Genomic DNA, 16,874 nt, shown 5'->3' with positions numbered 1-16,874 from the left:
TGATGAACAAGAAAAACTCAAAAGATCAATTTTGTTGAAAAAGGATGGCCAGTCAAGAAAAAAAAATATTTTCTTTAAAAAAGCAGTGGTGTACCATTTATGTTAAGCAAAAAAATCGATTTTTTTTAATTTTTAACAACCTGTAGATAAGAAAGGAAGTACTTTAGACCCAATGGTTATATAAAAATTGTTTTAAGAACACATGAGGAATCACACCATAATTTTTTTAGACTAATTCGAAAACACCCTGTATATTGTCAACTTGACATTGACTGCTGATAAATCAAAAAATACCTTTTCAGTGAAAAAAGCCTGATTTTCGCAGGTAAAATTTTGATTTTTATTGAATTTGGGCCTGCGTTTGCAAATACTTGTTTGTTTTTTAATTTTCTATCTATCTAAATCTTAAATATCATAGTCAGAAATAGTTTTATTATTTATTAACTGTAAAAATGGTGTTTTGTTGTTGTGTTGCATCTTGCAAAGAAACTAACAAAACTGCAAAAATGTACGTGTTTCGAAAATACGATAAGGTATGTATCTTAGGAAAAGAAAAATATATGGTATGTATTCGTTGTTTGATTTTTTTTCGTTCGCTTTAAAATCTATAAATCTCGGTCTATTAATTAGACAGCCAGTCGACTTACGATCATTTACATGAAACTCTGTAAAATAAATAAAAAAATAAATTGTAAAATATATATATATATATATTCTTATGTTTCATTAAAGTTACTCTGATATACTAATATATCAGTGTAACTTTAAATATAAATCCTTTGAATTCAAATATAAACATAAAAAACATTTACAGCAGAAAAGGCGAAGGCGCTGGGTTAAACGTAGTCTCCACTAAAAACACGGAGGGGCGCTTTGACCCAAAATTTTACTATTAAGTTTCATATCTATCTTAATAGTAGATTATTTTCTTTTATCTATGACCATATGCCACTATTTTGAATTCTTGTCACTGTCGAGATAACGTTGTCATTTTGTTTTTCAGAGGTTGTATTGTGTATAAAATAACGATTAAAATGTAACGTTAACTTAAAAATGTACGAAGATATTGAATTGCCTGTAAGAAGCAGATGTAGACTATCTAGCGGATCTAGAACTAGAATATACTTTATTAGAAATTCTGCAGGACAGTCTTTATTTTTCCTAAAATGGGTTGAATTGGTAGGTATAATATCATGGTATATCTAAAATATGATATAAAACTTATCTATTTCAGGTTTTAAGTGTTTTATGTCTATGTTCTGCTGTTGTAACAGTTAGTGCAGGGCCAATAAGAGAAACCATAACAATAATCATATTATTTTTTATAAATTCTTTTACTATACTAGTAGTGCTAGCAGAAATAACATATTCGCATTTTAAAAGGTACTAATAGAAAGGCTATTAAGTTTAGACATTGCAATAATACTGATTTTTGTAATAAGATATTTCACTAATAGACCATAACATTATACTTATATTTGTAATGCAATAATCAGAGAATACCTAATATATTTTCAGCTATTTATCCGTAATACTACAAATTCTAATTATTGGTATAAATTGTGTACTAAATAGCACAATTACCATATTACTGTATAACGTTAATAGTAGCAACGTATTATTTGGCATATTGATATACTTAAATGGAATAACTTCCGTTTTGTTTTTGGTTGATTTAATATGTAAAATTGTGTAAGTAGGTAGTAAATATGAGCAAACATATTTATAATTATTTTTTTTTATTTTTAGCATATCGATTTTTCTTTACCAAATAACAGGAGTGAAAATCGTAAAAGATGTTGGAGTCAGTGCCTTTATCCGTAAGATAAATTATTTTACTTTGTTAATTAAGCTATAAACGTATAATAGCCATTGTATTGTCGCTATTAATATGAACTACTAAATGAATTTAACATAAACTAAAGTAATGTATAACGAACTAGTAGGCAGAAAAGACATCCTAATAAATAACAGAACACTGGAAATAGTAGAAGAATATTTGGGACAACTAATACACAGGTCGGATCTCTACTACCAGAAATCAACAAAAGAAAATAAGTTAGCACGAGTACTTATGGAAGAAACTCATTCATATTCAAATCTAGAATGCCACTTTATCTAAAGAAGCGGACATTGATTTTAGGTTCTATGTGCGACCAATGTGTACTACCAGTCATGACCTATGCATACAAAACCTGGACACTTAAAACAGACATTATAAGGAAAGTATTAGTCTCACATCGTTCATACTAAAAACGCTGGAGAAAGTAGTTGACAACCATATTGGAGAAAATCATCTAAAGGTTAAACCACTGCATGATAGTCAGCATGCATATAGAACGGGCAGATCCACAGAAACTGCTCTGTACCAATTAACGGAGCTAATACAGACAAGTCTGGATAGCAAAGAAACAGCAATTTGTGCCTTCTTGGGTATTGCGGGGGCGTTTGACAATATACCACATAAGCTGGTCAGGCGATCTCTAGAAACAAGAGGGGTGAACAGAACTATTATTCGCTGGTTTTGGGAAATGCTGTCAACACGAACAGCAGAGGCTCAGATTGGCACCAAAACTGTAGCTGTTAAAACAACGCAAGGAACTCCACAAGGTGGAGTAACCTCCCCTTTGCTGTGGAGCTTGGTGGTGGATGAACTACTAGACGAATTAACTCTAGCGGGAATACACTGCATTGGGTATGCAGATGACATAGTCATGATCGCTCGGGGGAAACATGAAGGCACCTTGTGTGATATTATCCAAAGAGGACTCCGTATCACTGAGATATGGTGTAGAACTGTCGGGCTGAGTATCAACTCAGACAAAACCGCGATAGTGCCATTCACCAGAAAGAGAAACTGAAAAACTTGAAAAGAATCCAACTAGGTGGAAAGGAAATACTGCCAACACAGGAAGTTAAATACCTGGGAATAACCCTGGACAGTAAACTCCTGTGGAACAGGCATATTAAGAACACTACCAGCAAAGCCATAAAGGCTCTCATGATATGCAGAAGACTGGCCGGAAATAGATGGGGCTGCTCCCCTAACATTTTGCGCTGGATGTATACCATGATAGTAAAACCCATGATTACTTATGGAGCAGTTGCCTGGTACACAAAACTAGAGCAACGGACGGCAAGGCTAAACCTATGCAAAGTCCAGAGACTAGCATGCGTTTGCATCACAGGAGCCATGAGAACCTGTCCAACAGCAGCAATGGAGGTCATTCTAGATCTAACACCACTGCACATTGTCATTGGTAGATATGCCAATGCGACAATGATTAGAATGGTCACTAACGGAATTAGTACTGGGAGAATTGTCAGATCAGGGGCTTGGAACACCCTCATAAAGGAAAAACTACTCCTGCAACTCCCAGTGGACCAAGAACGTACAACTTTGAGAAACATCTCAATGTAGTATTGAGCAATGAAAAGGATTGGAAGAGCGAAACGCTTGCCCAGCAGTTAAAAGACCATACCATAACTTGGTATACTGATGCTTCCAAAACCAATACGGGAACAGGGATCGGAGTGTTTGGGCCGAGAGCTAAATACTCCGAACCAATGGGCACTTACCCTAGTAACCTACAGGCAGAAATCTACGCTATCGAAAGATGCGTACAACTTATCTTAGATAGGAACTATCGGAAACAAGAAATAGCCATCTTGTCTGATAGTCAAGCAGCGTTAAAAGCGATCAACTCAGTATCAATCAATTCGAAATTGGTCAAAGAATGCATTAGAAGCTGAATAAATTAGGCAAAGAAAACAAAGTCCTCCTATTCTGGGTGCCTGCTCACCAAGGGATAGAAGGCAATGAAAAAGCAAATAATCTAGCTAGGAAAGGAGCGAACACTCCACTAACTGGACCAGAACCGTTCTGCTTTTCAAGTGGTAACCAACTCAAGGCGGAACTCAAGAACTTGGAAGATTCCATCCGCAACCTGGAATGGAAATCTTGCAACGGTCTAAGACACTCGAAGAAGTTTCTGAGGGCTTATGATAAGAAAAATCACAGATCTTCCTGGGTTTAAGTAAGAACAATCTTCGGATTGTCACGGGGTTTTTAACAGGACACTGTCTCCTCAATGAACACCTCAGTAGATTGAAACTAAGAAGAAACGGCGAATGCAGATTCTGTGGGGAAGATAGGGAAACACCAGTACACCTCATCACTGAGTGCACCGTGACGACAACCATTCGTGCCATGAATTTTGGTACGACTGATATTGGAGATGGAAAACTACCCTCTATGAAACCATCCCAGATACTGGCTTTTGTCAAAGCCCTGGGACTGTATGATGAGTTATGACTCAGGAAAGGGAGACACAATGGATCTGTAAGGTCGCAGTGATTAACCCCCCTCCCACTCATTCTAAATTCTAAAAAAAAGGAAAGTGCAGGTCGCACAATGCTTAATGGAACGAAATATGCTGGGAATAATCAAGAAAGACCATAAAAGAATAGAGTGGATACGAAAAAAGACCCAGGTATGAACAGGCATGTCATCCACAGAATCAAATCCCTCAAGTGGCAATGGGCAGGACACCTAGCAAGAAGGACGGACAACAGATGGACTCAAGAACGGTAAACTAATAGGATTGCTCATCCTCATAAGACGTACGTTCGCCTCTTCCCGCGCTTCAGCTGACAGTTGTGACGTCATTGTAGTCCTTGTCATGATAGTGTGTATTTTTAGTTGCCTATGGTAAACTTATAAAAATAACAGCTGAGAAATTTTGAGTTAATTATTTTATCAATTTTAAATGTGAAAAAGGTGTCTTTAAAGTTTTTAGAGCTATAGAGTGTATAAATACGTTCAGTTTGTGTTGTGGATTGTGACAAAGTGCTTACTAAGGGCCTACGATATTGTTTATTAATTATTTTAAAGTAAAATATGGAAGTACTCTAAAAAGAATGCTTGCAAAAGGTGATGTTGGAAACTGCTGTTCTTAAAAATGCATTATCCGAGTATTTAATACGATTTATACAGTTAATTTTCTATACTGCATACGTATAAGGTGTCTAAATAAATAAACTAAATAATGAACGTTTTGCATTCGGCAACTAATAATGCACGTGTGTGTATTATTGGTTGCCGGATAAGGACTAATAACCATGACAAGGACTACAATGACGTCACAAAGCGAGTAGCTTTCGCATGCACCTGGCGGACACTCTTGGCTGAATGAGCAGTCCTATTAGGTTAACTGTTCTTGAGATGGACTACAAAAATTACGGTATGGTACCCACGAGGAATTAAGAGACCTAGTAGAAGACCAAACCTGTGATGGGACCATGATATTAGTAAATTCGCAGGGATAAGTTGGAATAAGACTACACTATAATTGGAAATGGTTGAATAAGCTGAAAATGATGATGATGGTGATGACTAAACAAGCAGCGCACAAGTGAGACGCGACCAGCATTATTATAAGTACAGATATATGGCAGCATCCAAGTGTAGATATTTGATCCAAGTGCACTTATACGGAGTCAAACCGCTTTTATAAATGGCAGGACTTTACTTAATACCAAGCAGGATTAATTAAATATCAAAATTATCACATACGAAGGATTAAGTTAAAAAAAATAACTTGGAATTCAAGATACTTAATTTCCAATTTCCTTACTTAACCGTAACATATTTAGTTTTTTAAATAAATGGGAGAGAAGCCGCCATCTTTGACAAATGATTCAGTAAATTATTACTTAATTCTACAATTTTACTACAATTTTTCTTTTACGTTTTCAACTTGGCAGGTCTAGAGGTTTTACTTGGGTTTTACGTGCCATTTCTAGTTTTTTACATTTTCTAGCAACAACATGGCGCGAACTTAGCCCTGTTGTCAAGGGTCGATTGTTTATATAGCTCTCTTGGTTTAGTAGAACATAGATGTTTCTCGGATATTAGCCGAACAAAAGTTTCTGACACGAACGGTTGTCATCTCGGCGCACTCAGCAATGAGGTGTTCTGGTCTTTCCCCATTTTCCCCACGGAATCTACGTTCGGTGTTGTTTCTCAGCTTCAATCTAATGAGGTGTCCGTTGAGAAGGCAGTGTTCTGTTAGAAACCCCGTGACAATCCGAAGACTGTTTTTACTTAAATCAAGGAAAACCTCTGGTTTTTCTCGGTCGATTATTAGATACTAGCTTCAATGTCAAGTTTACTCAGTCTACTTTTTTGAGAATTGCTAACACTTATTACAGTAAGTTGCTTTCTTTAGGGCGAACTATGACTTTTATGACATCACGTCTGTGTTTGGAAAAAGTCAATTTTTTAACATAGATTCATTAACTTTAAATCTTAATTCATATCAACTGTATTCCGGAAACTTTGGCAACATATTGTGCAGATAAGAATAAGTAAAAATGTTCGTATAAATGTATGTCCCAAAATGCTTAGTTTCGAAGATACACGGTATAGAACTTTCATTTTTATTTCGATTTTTTCCCAAATAATTTCTGAAGTAGCGTCAATATTTGGATGAAAATTGGTGTCTGGAAGTTTTTTGATATGAGAAATTTGATTTTGATATTAATATGACTCCTAATTGTAGAGGGCGCCACCTACCTGTATTTTAACTGTTTTGAAAAGTAATAACTTTTCGTCCGTACCTGTATAAAACTACTAAGTGAAAAAATATACATTTCCGTGATTTTTACGTAATAAATGTCTCTTGGTAAAAATCGCTACGAGCAACCATTCTCGAGATATTTAGAATGGAAAAAGTCAGTACATGTCATTATTGACAAAAAATAAACATACACACTTGAGTACAGTACGTCTCGCGTCTGTCCGTTCTGTGGCTACGGGGTATCCGTGAGAGGGGAAACGATATTCTCTCGATGTTTTTCGTAAAAAATTAGACGACGCATCCCATCAATAAAAATTCGACAAATTTGCAAGTAGCCAATAAAATGAGTGGACGGAGCGATTTGCGGTGACGTACTCGTCAAGTCGATGTATAAAATATATTGCTGTTTATTTAAATGTTTTTTGTCCGCATTCCTTTCATAGACACAGATCCAGCAGACGAACTGTAGATAGTAATTTGACTGAAATTATAAATTTGAGTAATTTTTACTTTTTTAAATTAATTATAATTTGTTTTCGAAAAAATGATGATAAAACAGTTTCTGTTGAACTTTTGGCACAAAAACATTTCAAATTTATTTCAGTCTAATAACTATTTACTCAACATATTTAATTTATGTCAATGATGCCAGGTATAGATAATTTCGATTCCAAATATCTCGAAAATCATTATTCATAGTGATTTTTACAAAGAGACCTTTTTTACGTAAAAAAAGTCGTAAATGTATGTTTTTTTTAATCAGCAGTTTTATACAAGTATGGACGAAAAGTTATTACTCTACAAACCAGTTAAAAATATGTAGGTGGCGCCTTCTACAAGTAGGAGTCATTTGGACATCAAAATCAAATTTCTCATGTCAAAAAACTCCCAGACACCAGTTTTCATCAAAATATTGACGTTACTCCAGAAATTATTTGAAAAAAATCGAAATTCAAATGAAACTTCTACACCCTGTATCTCAGAAACTAAGAATTTTAGGATATACATATATACGAACTTTTTTACTTATTTTTATCTGCAGAATATGTTGCCGAAGTTTTTGGACTACAATTCGGACCACCCTGTATATTAGGAGGTTCTTAAAACTCAGTAACTCTGTTACATAACTATAAACACATTAATGGCAAATATGTTTTAGCATTTCCATCTCCTCAAAAGACCAAAATACCTCGATCTATATTAACCGCAACCCCTATCACCTACGGGGGAACTTTTCCAGTTGGAAAGAATCAGCCTCCGTTTTTAGCCGAAGACCGAAATCCTCCCATAGACTTCGCAACACCAGATAAAGGTCGCTAAAAACGTGGATAAAATAAAATGTTTAACGTAATTAATTCAATCTATTTTTTAGGATTCCGACAAAAAACAATAAATACAACGGCGTTTATTGAAAATAAAGACAAATCACCCAAATACGATTTTGATAAAGATGCCAGAAGTAAATTTATACAGGCGCGTATCGATCAACAAGATAAAGGTACTTTTTCATTCAAAATAATTGTCAAATATTTGATTCACTACTACACTACTTCTTATATCATTTTAATTATGATGCATACCTACCTCAAAATTCAATAGATGTAATCAAAGCCCTCTTGACTACCTACTATTTTTTCATTTAACTTTATAACATGCTAATCATACCATACTTCATTAAAATGGAATAATATAAGAACGGTTTTAATGGGCTGGATAAATCTAAATGGCAGTCAGACGCAGCTGAGGGTTACATGTATGATAGGTGTCCCAAAAATACTATAGTGTAGATTTTTCAAAATTATGTAGCTTTTCATTTTCATTCATTTTCGGCAATTTTTTTAAACTACAATATAACCAAAAAAGGGAATGAAATCGCATTTAGAACTCTTAAACAGCGTACACACTATGCCAGAAACAACCTGAAACATATCAAGGTCGCATTTGGTCGCCCAACTTTGTACGCATTTCGATTTATTTCCAGTTGTCTTGACCCACTTCGCTTTGCCTCGACCTACTTTCGATTCTTAAAAGCGCCTGAAAACTACTCGTGAGAAGAGCGAGAAGGGATTTTTTTGTCGCCTCGTTCAATTTTGTCTTATTTTGAGCTATTTCCAAAACATGGCGGTATCTGTATCACAGATTATACAGATTATAATCTTTGTTTTTTCTTTATTGTTTTTCGTGGTTCCAATTTTCGGAATCGGGCACTAGTTAGGTGACTAGTTTGCGCACATAGCACGCCCACTTATGACCTCTAAAATTGTGCACAGCGCCTGACCGGCACAGTTATTAGAGAGATATCGGAAAACCGAATAGCGTCATCCAGTATTTACGCGTACCTTATCATGGTTACGATATGCGCGAGTCAATTTTTAACGCAACACCCGCTAATTTGCGGATCAATTACACCAAGCGCTCTTTCCACATAACCTCTGATAACGTTTAAAAATTGCTTAAATGGGCATGTGCGGGTATTTGACAACCGGAGCCGGCCGGCGAGATCTTTTATTTTAGGTTATGTTTGAATTGTTTTGAATTATTGCTTTAGTTTTATTCGGTAATTTGATATTTAAGTAGCTGGGATTAGTTTTAATTAAATAAATATGGCTCAAAATATGGATTCCACCTCTTCCAATACTAAAGAACCTATAAAGAGTCTTAGGTTTACAGCAGATGACGACTTAGCCCTTCTAAGAGAATTTGTTGCTTGTTGCCCTAAATCCACTGGCAGACATTGAACAATAAAGCACTGGAAATAAGCACTTTAGCCCTTTAGTTTTAAAATACCTAGTAAACAAAACAATTAGTTTACCTAGTAAACAAACAAGTTTTAAATTCAAAGTTAGGTTAAGTTTAAATAGCGGACGCGACGCGATCAGAATTCTTTCCGATCCGATAACTATAAATGAAGAGAGTTAATACCACATCACGTAAAGGAAATAACACCTAGCCTTATTAACGTCCATGCACGCTATTCGGTTTAGCGATATCTCTCTATTACGCTGTTTATTGTTATTTTACGCGAGTTTATTTTTACGCAGGAAATTTGACTCGTTTGCACATCGTCATAAAAAACAATTTTCGTACCACGAATTAGGGACAAGATTTTTATCTGTATACTTATAGGATACCTAATCTGTGTCTGTATCCAAGGCAAAGGATTTTTTATAAATCTCAGTGAAATAAGTAAACCTAGACGTTTCTAAAATAGCTGTTGTTCCAATGATATTTCGTTGATTACATCTCGTTTTATGTTATATTGATATATATTCCACAGAATTAATATATAGTAGATATTTAGTAACAACACTTTTCACTTAAACGGCAGGAATACCTATAATAACAATATTTTTATGATTTAATTTTATTATACTGAATTAGTATATAAAATTGTATATGATATGTTTGTTTATGGCCTTAATTGATTAATATAACAGTAGTATTGCTTGAGAAGTAATACTGGTAACATTATCAATATATCCGCCTGGGAGGGCAACGGCCCAGCTACGTCGAAACACCGGTTCCCATTAGAACACCGAAGTTAAGCGACGTAAGGCGATGCTAGTGGATGGACGGGTGACCGGATCGAAACTTTGCATCGTGCTGTTGTCCAAGGGAAAAGTGTAAAATCTATTGATACACACTGCTCATTCACGCCGGTTCGAGGCCGGATGAGATCGGATATCTCGTGAGTAAGAGTTAATTTAGACACTTCCTAAGTCGGTAAGCTATTGACCATGATATGGCCGAGGACCGCGGTTCGGATTCCGCGTAAACAAAGTAGGTCCCGTCCAGTTTAGCCATTGCAGTAGAAAGGAGACGTTAACTTGAACCTCACACATCCGCCTGGGAAAATTATTAATTGACCCGATGTCAGCAAAAGTATGGTCCACGGACATAATTTAAAAACAATATTCTTTTATTGATCTTAAGAGAAATCTGTCAACGATACTTTTATTAGCACCCAGCATGGTTTGATATAAATCAACTCAACTAGTATTTAATATGCAGATATTTAGACAATTAAAACTAGAAAAACATAACCAAATTAGTAAACTAAACTTTGCTACAGACTACAATTTAAATGTTACTTACTTAAATGTTAACTGTTACTAGAAATAAATAATTAGACGATTTTTTAAATAATTTTGTGCATATTTTGTTCATGAGGCGCAATACCGTGGATGATAAGGCGATAAATGGTAGACTGCTAGTTAGTCACTGTTTTATTTTTTTTTACTATGTTGTAATTAATAATATTAGACAATGATTAAAACTAAATATTCTTGTGTAAACTTCGAGGATTAGCCAATTTGGTTGTTTGTTTCTTTTTTATTGTCACAACGGGTCTAAATCTATTTGAGGAAACGTGGGAACTAATTTTTATAACACGAGCTTATATTTATAATATCTACTATTTCCAGAAATGTTTTGCGAAATATTTCACGAAATATTTCCAGAAATATTTCGTAAAACATTTCGGGGATAATGTAGTAGAGGCTGTTTTACATTAACGTCAGGTGAGAAAAGCGGAAAAAGTTAATAAATAAAAAAATCGATTTTTTTTCAAAGGGGTTATATCCAGATTTCGAAACACAGTTTAAATGGGGCAAATATAGAGTTCCACTAGCTCTATCCGTAGAGATCTCATTGGTCGTTTAGCTACTTACCGTCTCCGAGAGAAAACATCTTATTTTTATTTACACCTATATTTTTTTTCCTGCTGGTATAACTTAATGTAGCGACTAAATGCCAAAATTTTCGAAGGGACTTCCACGCCTAATTTCAACGTTAACACCTTAAAAATATGTTAGAATCATAAAAGAAGGTCCTCTTCTAAAAACACACGTATTTTGGTAGCTGGCACTCAGACGCAGCTATATTCTAATAAAGTTGCGTGTCGTTCACACTAAATCTGCCTATACCTACTAATTGACTGTATTATTATTTCATTAATAGCAACAACTACCTTTGCCCTATTACATATGGAAGAAGAGAGACGTAAAAAATCACCCTGGACCTGTTCCACACCATCCACAAGTCGAAAATTCGAAGCCAGGAAACTAGCGTCCATGTCCACTCCTATAACCTATAGTGGTATATTCCACATTTAAATACTATCATCTATTTATTCAAGTTAGTTTCTTCCAGGAACATTTGCAGTTAACAAAGAACTAGTTCCTATTACTCCAGAAACAATAATGAATTCGCCACAAACCTCACCCAGAATTAAAGAGTCTATTCTGAAGAGGGCAAAAGAAGGAGCAGGATCAAAGTCGGAGGGCAACTCTCCCCGAACACTGGGTTATATCTCCGAGGAAAAGTATTCGGAATATACGTCATCGTCGGACAACTGTTCTTTAAAGAGGTCGAGTTATGTATTTATAAAAAATGCTGAGACCATTCCGGGAACTGTGATGGACGAAATGGACTCTTATCAATACAAACGGATGCAGTACGAACAAAATTAATTTAGTTCTACAGTAAATTCATATTTTTGTAATGTAAAAATATATTATTTATTTTAAAAAATATTGAGTTGTATTTTTTTAAACTCAGGACATATCAATACACAGTCTGTTGCATCGCCAAACTGAAGGTAGGAAATCCTATGTAAATTTTAAAAATATTGAATAAGTATTCCCCATTTATTTTAGAGAAAAAAAGATTTTAAACTTTTTAAAGAACTCCTTAAAATGAAGCAAAATGTTCATTTTCAATAACTTCTACGAATTCCGAATTTCCTTTGGAGTATAAAAGATCAAAAAATACTAAATTGAAAAAATAATCTGATCCTGATTTAGTAGTTTAGATTAGAAAAAAATCACCCTGGACCTGTTCCATACCATACACAAGTCGAAAATTCGAAGCCAGGAAACTAGCGTCCATGTCCACTCCTATAACCTATAGTGGTATATTCTACATTTAATTAGTCTCATCTATTTCAAGTTAGTTTCTTCTAGAAACATTCGCTATTAACAAAGAACTAGTTCCTATTACTCCGGAAACCATAATGAATTCGCCGCAAACCTCACCCAGGATTAAAGAGGCTATTTTGAAGAAGGCAAAAGAAGGGGCAGGATCAAAGTCGGAGGGCAACTCCCCTCGAACGCTAGGTTAAGCGTTCGATCCAAGCGTTCGATCAGCCAAGGTCTCTGAGGAAAAGTATTCGGAATATACGTCATCGTCGGACAACTGTTCCTTAGAGAGGTCAAGTTATGTATTTATAAAAAATGCTGAAACCCTTCCAGGAACTGTGCTGGACGAAATGGAGTCTTATCAATAAAAGCGGATGAAGTTCGAACAAAATTGATTTAGTTCTAGAGTAAATTCATATTTTCGTAATGTAAAAATACATTATTTATTTTAAAGAATTTAATTAAAGAATTATTTTTTATTTTAATACTGACGAGATATCAATTTTTAAACTCACGACATGCGTCGCCAACCTGAACACAGGAAATCCCATGCAAATTTTAAAAATATTGAATAAGTATTCTCCATTTTATTTTTCGGAAAAATTTGTTTAAACCTTTTAATGAACTTCTTAAAATAAAGCAAAATTAAATGTTCATTTTCAATAGCTTCTACGAATTCCTTTTGGAGTTGTAAAAGATCAAAAAATACTAAATTAATTGAAAAATAATCCAGTCCTGATTGGAATAACAAACAAGACACCTTCAAAATCAATTCTTTAATGTCAAATTAACCTTATTGCCCGTTATTGCTGTTTAATGTCCCACTTTTTTGAGTTATAACTCATCATACAGTCTCAGGGCTTTGACAAAATGCGTTGATTTTTGGAAGAAGAGGAAGAACTGTCACTTGTTCTATTATCTTCCTTTTCTATTTCACGAAAGTAAAAAGAGTTACCTATCTGATTCGTTCAGGTACTCAATTTAAAGAATATCAGTAACTTTTTTGGTAGAGGGATTTTATATTTGCCATGTTGGTAAAAAATAACGGTCAAAATTCAAAGTTATTCATTTTATAGACCATACCAAAGTTTATAGCACGAATGGTTGTCGTCTGGGTGTATCTAGTGATGAGGTGTTCTGATGCTTCCCCATAGTCCCCACAAAATCTGCATTCTCTGTTGTTTCTTAGCTTTAATCTACTGAGGTGTTCATTGAGGAGATTTCCTCCCGTGTTCATTAAGGAGGCAGTGTCCTCTTAAAAACCGTGACAATCCGAAGATTTTTCTTACTTAAATCAAGTGAATCAAATCTTTGAATTTTCTCGGTCCTAAGTTCTAAATCTCTGACAATGCTCACTAAACAATAACTTTGCTGCCAGTTGAATAGTTAGTATACAAGTAGAATGCCACGTAAGTTAAACAAGGGTCACATCTAAAGTAAAAAATGTCACTTTGATTGTGTACTAAAAATGTCACTGCTCGCCTTGGGTGAGATCTAGTAATGGGATATCTTGAGCAAAAATTCGCTCTGGTACTCGATTATTGAAATAACCGACATTACACTGTCACCGAAAGAATATGTGCTCTGCGCACGCAACTTACTGCTTGGCTTATACAAGATAGTTAGCCAATAGCCAATGATGCAGCTGTTTTATGCAAACAAAATTTATTACTTAAACACTTTTTGAACATTAAACTGGATCAATTCAGAATAATAACAATACCAGCAAATAACTTTTTTTTATTAGCAATAGCGCTGAGAAAAATATATTCTTTTAAATAATAAAGGTTAATATGTATTTCTGAATTATATTTTTAAATTTACTGGTTTCATCTTCTCGAGGTTATACAGTGAGAGTACAGGTTTAACCTCACCTTCTAGGAACTCTGTAACTTGCGAGGGAGCACGACCAATGTATGTTGATGGATCCAGTATATCCTTCAAGTCGTTTACTATTGGAGCAAAGTAAGGATCGGCCCTAACGCGATCCAGAAGATCATTTTCCCTTCCGTGGATTTTCACCTCATTTCCGGCTTCTTGTGAAAGAACGCGAATCTTTTCGTGACATATCTAATTACATATGAATACGTTAATTTCAATCTCAAACAGATACAACGATTAATATACCTGTCTATCGCCGCCTTTCTTAACCATGGCCATAATAATATTCTCCGCTGACATGAACGGCAGTTCTTGATTGATCCTTCGCTGAATTACCTTAGGATACACGACTAATCCTTGTGTTATATTAGCCAAAGTTATTAATGCCGCGTCGGCAGTTAAAAACGCCTCAGCTAGTGTTAATCTCCTGTTAGCTGAATCGTCCAAAGTACGTTCCATCCTGTAAATCAAAAACTATATTATTTAAATTAGCATCTCAAACAAAAAAGGTAAAGCAATATACAGCAAGTAAGTATTATACTAAAACGATTATAGTTTCTAATCCCGGGATTTCAAAACGGGACCCCGATCCCGAAAATTGGAAACCCAACAAGTACTGCCTAAATACCTCTATGGTAGGTTTATTACTGCAATATCTGAAAAGAACAGAACGTCAAACAACGTTAAAAATTAGAGACGTATCTGTAAAATGAAGAAGTGTTAACTTTTTTTAGTTAGATTAATGTTTTAATAGGTTTTTTTGCTTTCGGGGATGAAAAAAATATACACGTTGAAACGCTAAAATACCGTCTACACTATGAGAAAAAACTCTTTGAACCAGGTCAAGATTGCATTTCGTCGCCCCCAACTTTGACGCATTTCGATTTATTTCCAGTTGTCTTTACCCACTTCGGTTTGCCTCGACCTACTTTCGATTCTTAAAAACGCCTGAAAACTACTCTTGTGGAAGGCGTGGGGGTATTTTTTGGCGTTTTTTGTTGCCTCGTTCAATTTTATTTTGTTTTGGGCTATTTCCAAAACGTGGCGGTATCTGTATCCGAGGCAAAGGATTTTTTTTCATAAACCGTTTCTAAAATAGCTGATGTTTCCACGTTTCCTGAAATTGATCGGGACGCGCCGTGATTGGTTGTTTGTTTCTTATTTTATTTTTATGTTATTTATATGTTTATTTTTTATTGTTAATCTGGATTAACAATAAAACACAAACAACCAATCACGGCGGGTCTCGATCTAGTTCAGGAAAAGTGGGAACTAATTTTTATAACACGGACTTTTTCCAGAAATGTTTTGCGAAATGTTTTACGAAGTATTTCTGGAAACATTTCAGTGATAGTGTAGAGGCTGTTTAAGTATATTTTGTTGGTTACGTAATTTTATAGTAAATATCCACTAAGAATTTAGTTTATGTTACGAACAAAGATTTGAATCCGGCCCTTTGACCAAGATTTGAAAATCAGTACTCATCGGTCAATATTATACAGGGTATCCCAGAAATAAGCGTAAGTATTTTAACTGGATATTTCGTCCCCAGAAAAACGCCCATGAGTTTATTTGCGAAAAAAAATGTTGAAAATTTTGTATTTTTATGAGAAAGAGAGTAGTAGAAACGCATTTAATCATTATTAGATCGTTATATATTTACGTACCATTGTACACTATGTGTATTAGCAGCGTTATTGAAAAGCGAAATCAAATGCCTCGCTAACGCGCAACATCTCTCAGAACGCATGGGATTTCTTTTATAAGGCATGGCCGAACTACCAATTTGACTTTTCTCAAACGGTTCTTCTAGTTCTTTCATATTAGCCAATAACCGTAAATCCGAACACATTTTATGAATAGTTGATCCTAAAACAAAACACAATAACTGACAAAAGTACTTAATAGATAATTACAACAAGAATTATTACCTAGCGAAGATAAGGCAGACACAACTTCTAAGTCAACCTTTCTACTGTACGTCTGACCCGTAACTGGGTAGGTCTTTGTAAAACCACTGAGCTGTGTAACTCTCTGATCTAAAGCTTTCACTTTTTCTCCATCGCCATTGAACAGTTGTAAGAATGAAGCTTGTGTTCCAGTTGTACCTGAAATGGAGTTTTTTTTTATAAAGCCGTATTTAAGTACACCTTTTTCTCTATACCTTTAGCACCCCTAAACCTTAGATCTTCTTTAGCTCTTCTTATTGCTCTTTCGTCCAGTAACAAATCGAATAGCCACAAAGTACCTCTTTTACCCACTGTAGTTAGTTGAGCGGGTTGGAGATGAGTAAAACCTAATACTGGAAGATCTCTGAAAATAATATAGAATATTTATGTAATTTTTAAAAAATAAAAATTTCCCATTTTCTTATAAAGGAAAGCCTATAGGCTTGGTGCATTTCAGTTGATTTCAACAAATTCCGACCGTAGCGCACTCTATGGCAGAAATCAGAAATTATCAATATATAGTTCATGCCGCGGGTTCATGCCAT

At 34.9% G+C, this 16,874-nt stretch overlaps 2 protein-coding genes across 2 annotated transcripts in view; one reads left to right on the top strand and one right to left on the bottom strand.

Annotated features, from left to right (window-relative positions):
- Positions 1–992: 992 nt before the first annotated feature.
- On the top strand, positions 993–12,115 carry LOC115879420. The gene is made up of 8 exons (XM_030896247.1): positions 993–1,179; positions 1,235–1,383; positions 1,519–1,692; positions 1,750–1,820; positions 7,741–7,893; positions 7,954–8,079; positions 11,541–11,678; positions 11,733–12,115. The coding sequence occupies exons 1-8, from the start codon at positions 1,054–1,056 to the stop codon at positions 12,050–12,052; spliced, it is 1,257 nt and encodes a 418-aa protein (XP_030752107.1). The 5' UTR covers positions 993–1,053; the 3' UTR covers positions 12,053–12,115.
- Positions 12,116–14,219: 2,104 nt separating this feature from the next.
- Positions 14,220–16,874, bottom strand: part of LOC115879419 (adenylosuccinate lyase-like) — a 98,039-nt gene continuing 95,384 nt past the window's right edge. Inside the window, exons 4-8 of the mRNA XM_030896246.1 lie at positions 16,545–16,693; positions 16,312–16,488; positions 16,048–16,249; positions 14,627–14,840; positions 14,220–14,569 (exon numbers count right to left, since the gene is read on the bottom strand). Coding sequence (XP_030752106.1) covers positions 14,306–14,569; positions 14,627–14,840; positions 16,048–16,249; positions 16,312–16,488; positions 16,545–16,693 — 1,006 coding nt within the window. The 3' untranslated portion in view covers positions 14,220–14,305. The remainder of the gene's footprint in view (positions 14,570–14,626; positions 14,841–16,047; positions 16,250–16,311; positions 16,489–16,544; positions 16,694–16,874) is intronic.

The sequence above is a fragment of the Sitophilus oryzae genome, unplaced genomic scaffold (assembly GCF_002938485.1).
Source record: "Sitophilus oryzae breed Bouriz unplaced genomic scaffold, Soryzae_2.0 scaffold_1576_pilon_pilon, whole genome shotgun sequence".
NCBI classification, from domain to species: domain Eukaryota; kingdom Metazoa; phylum Arthropoda; class Insecta; order Coleoptera; family Curculionidae; genus Sitophilus; species Sitophilus oryzae.
The sequence above is the reverse complement of the archived record's forward strand: the minus strand, read 5'-3'. Positions and strand labels throughout refer to the sequence as shown.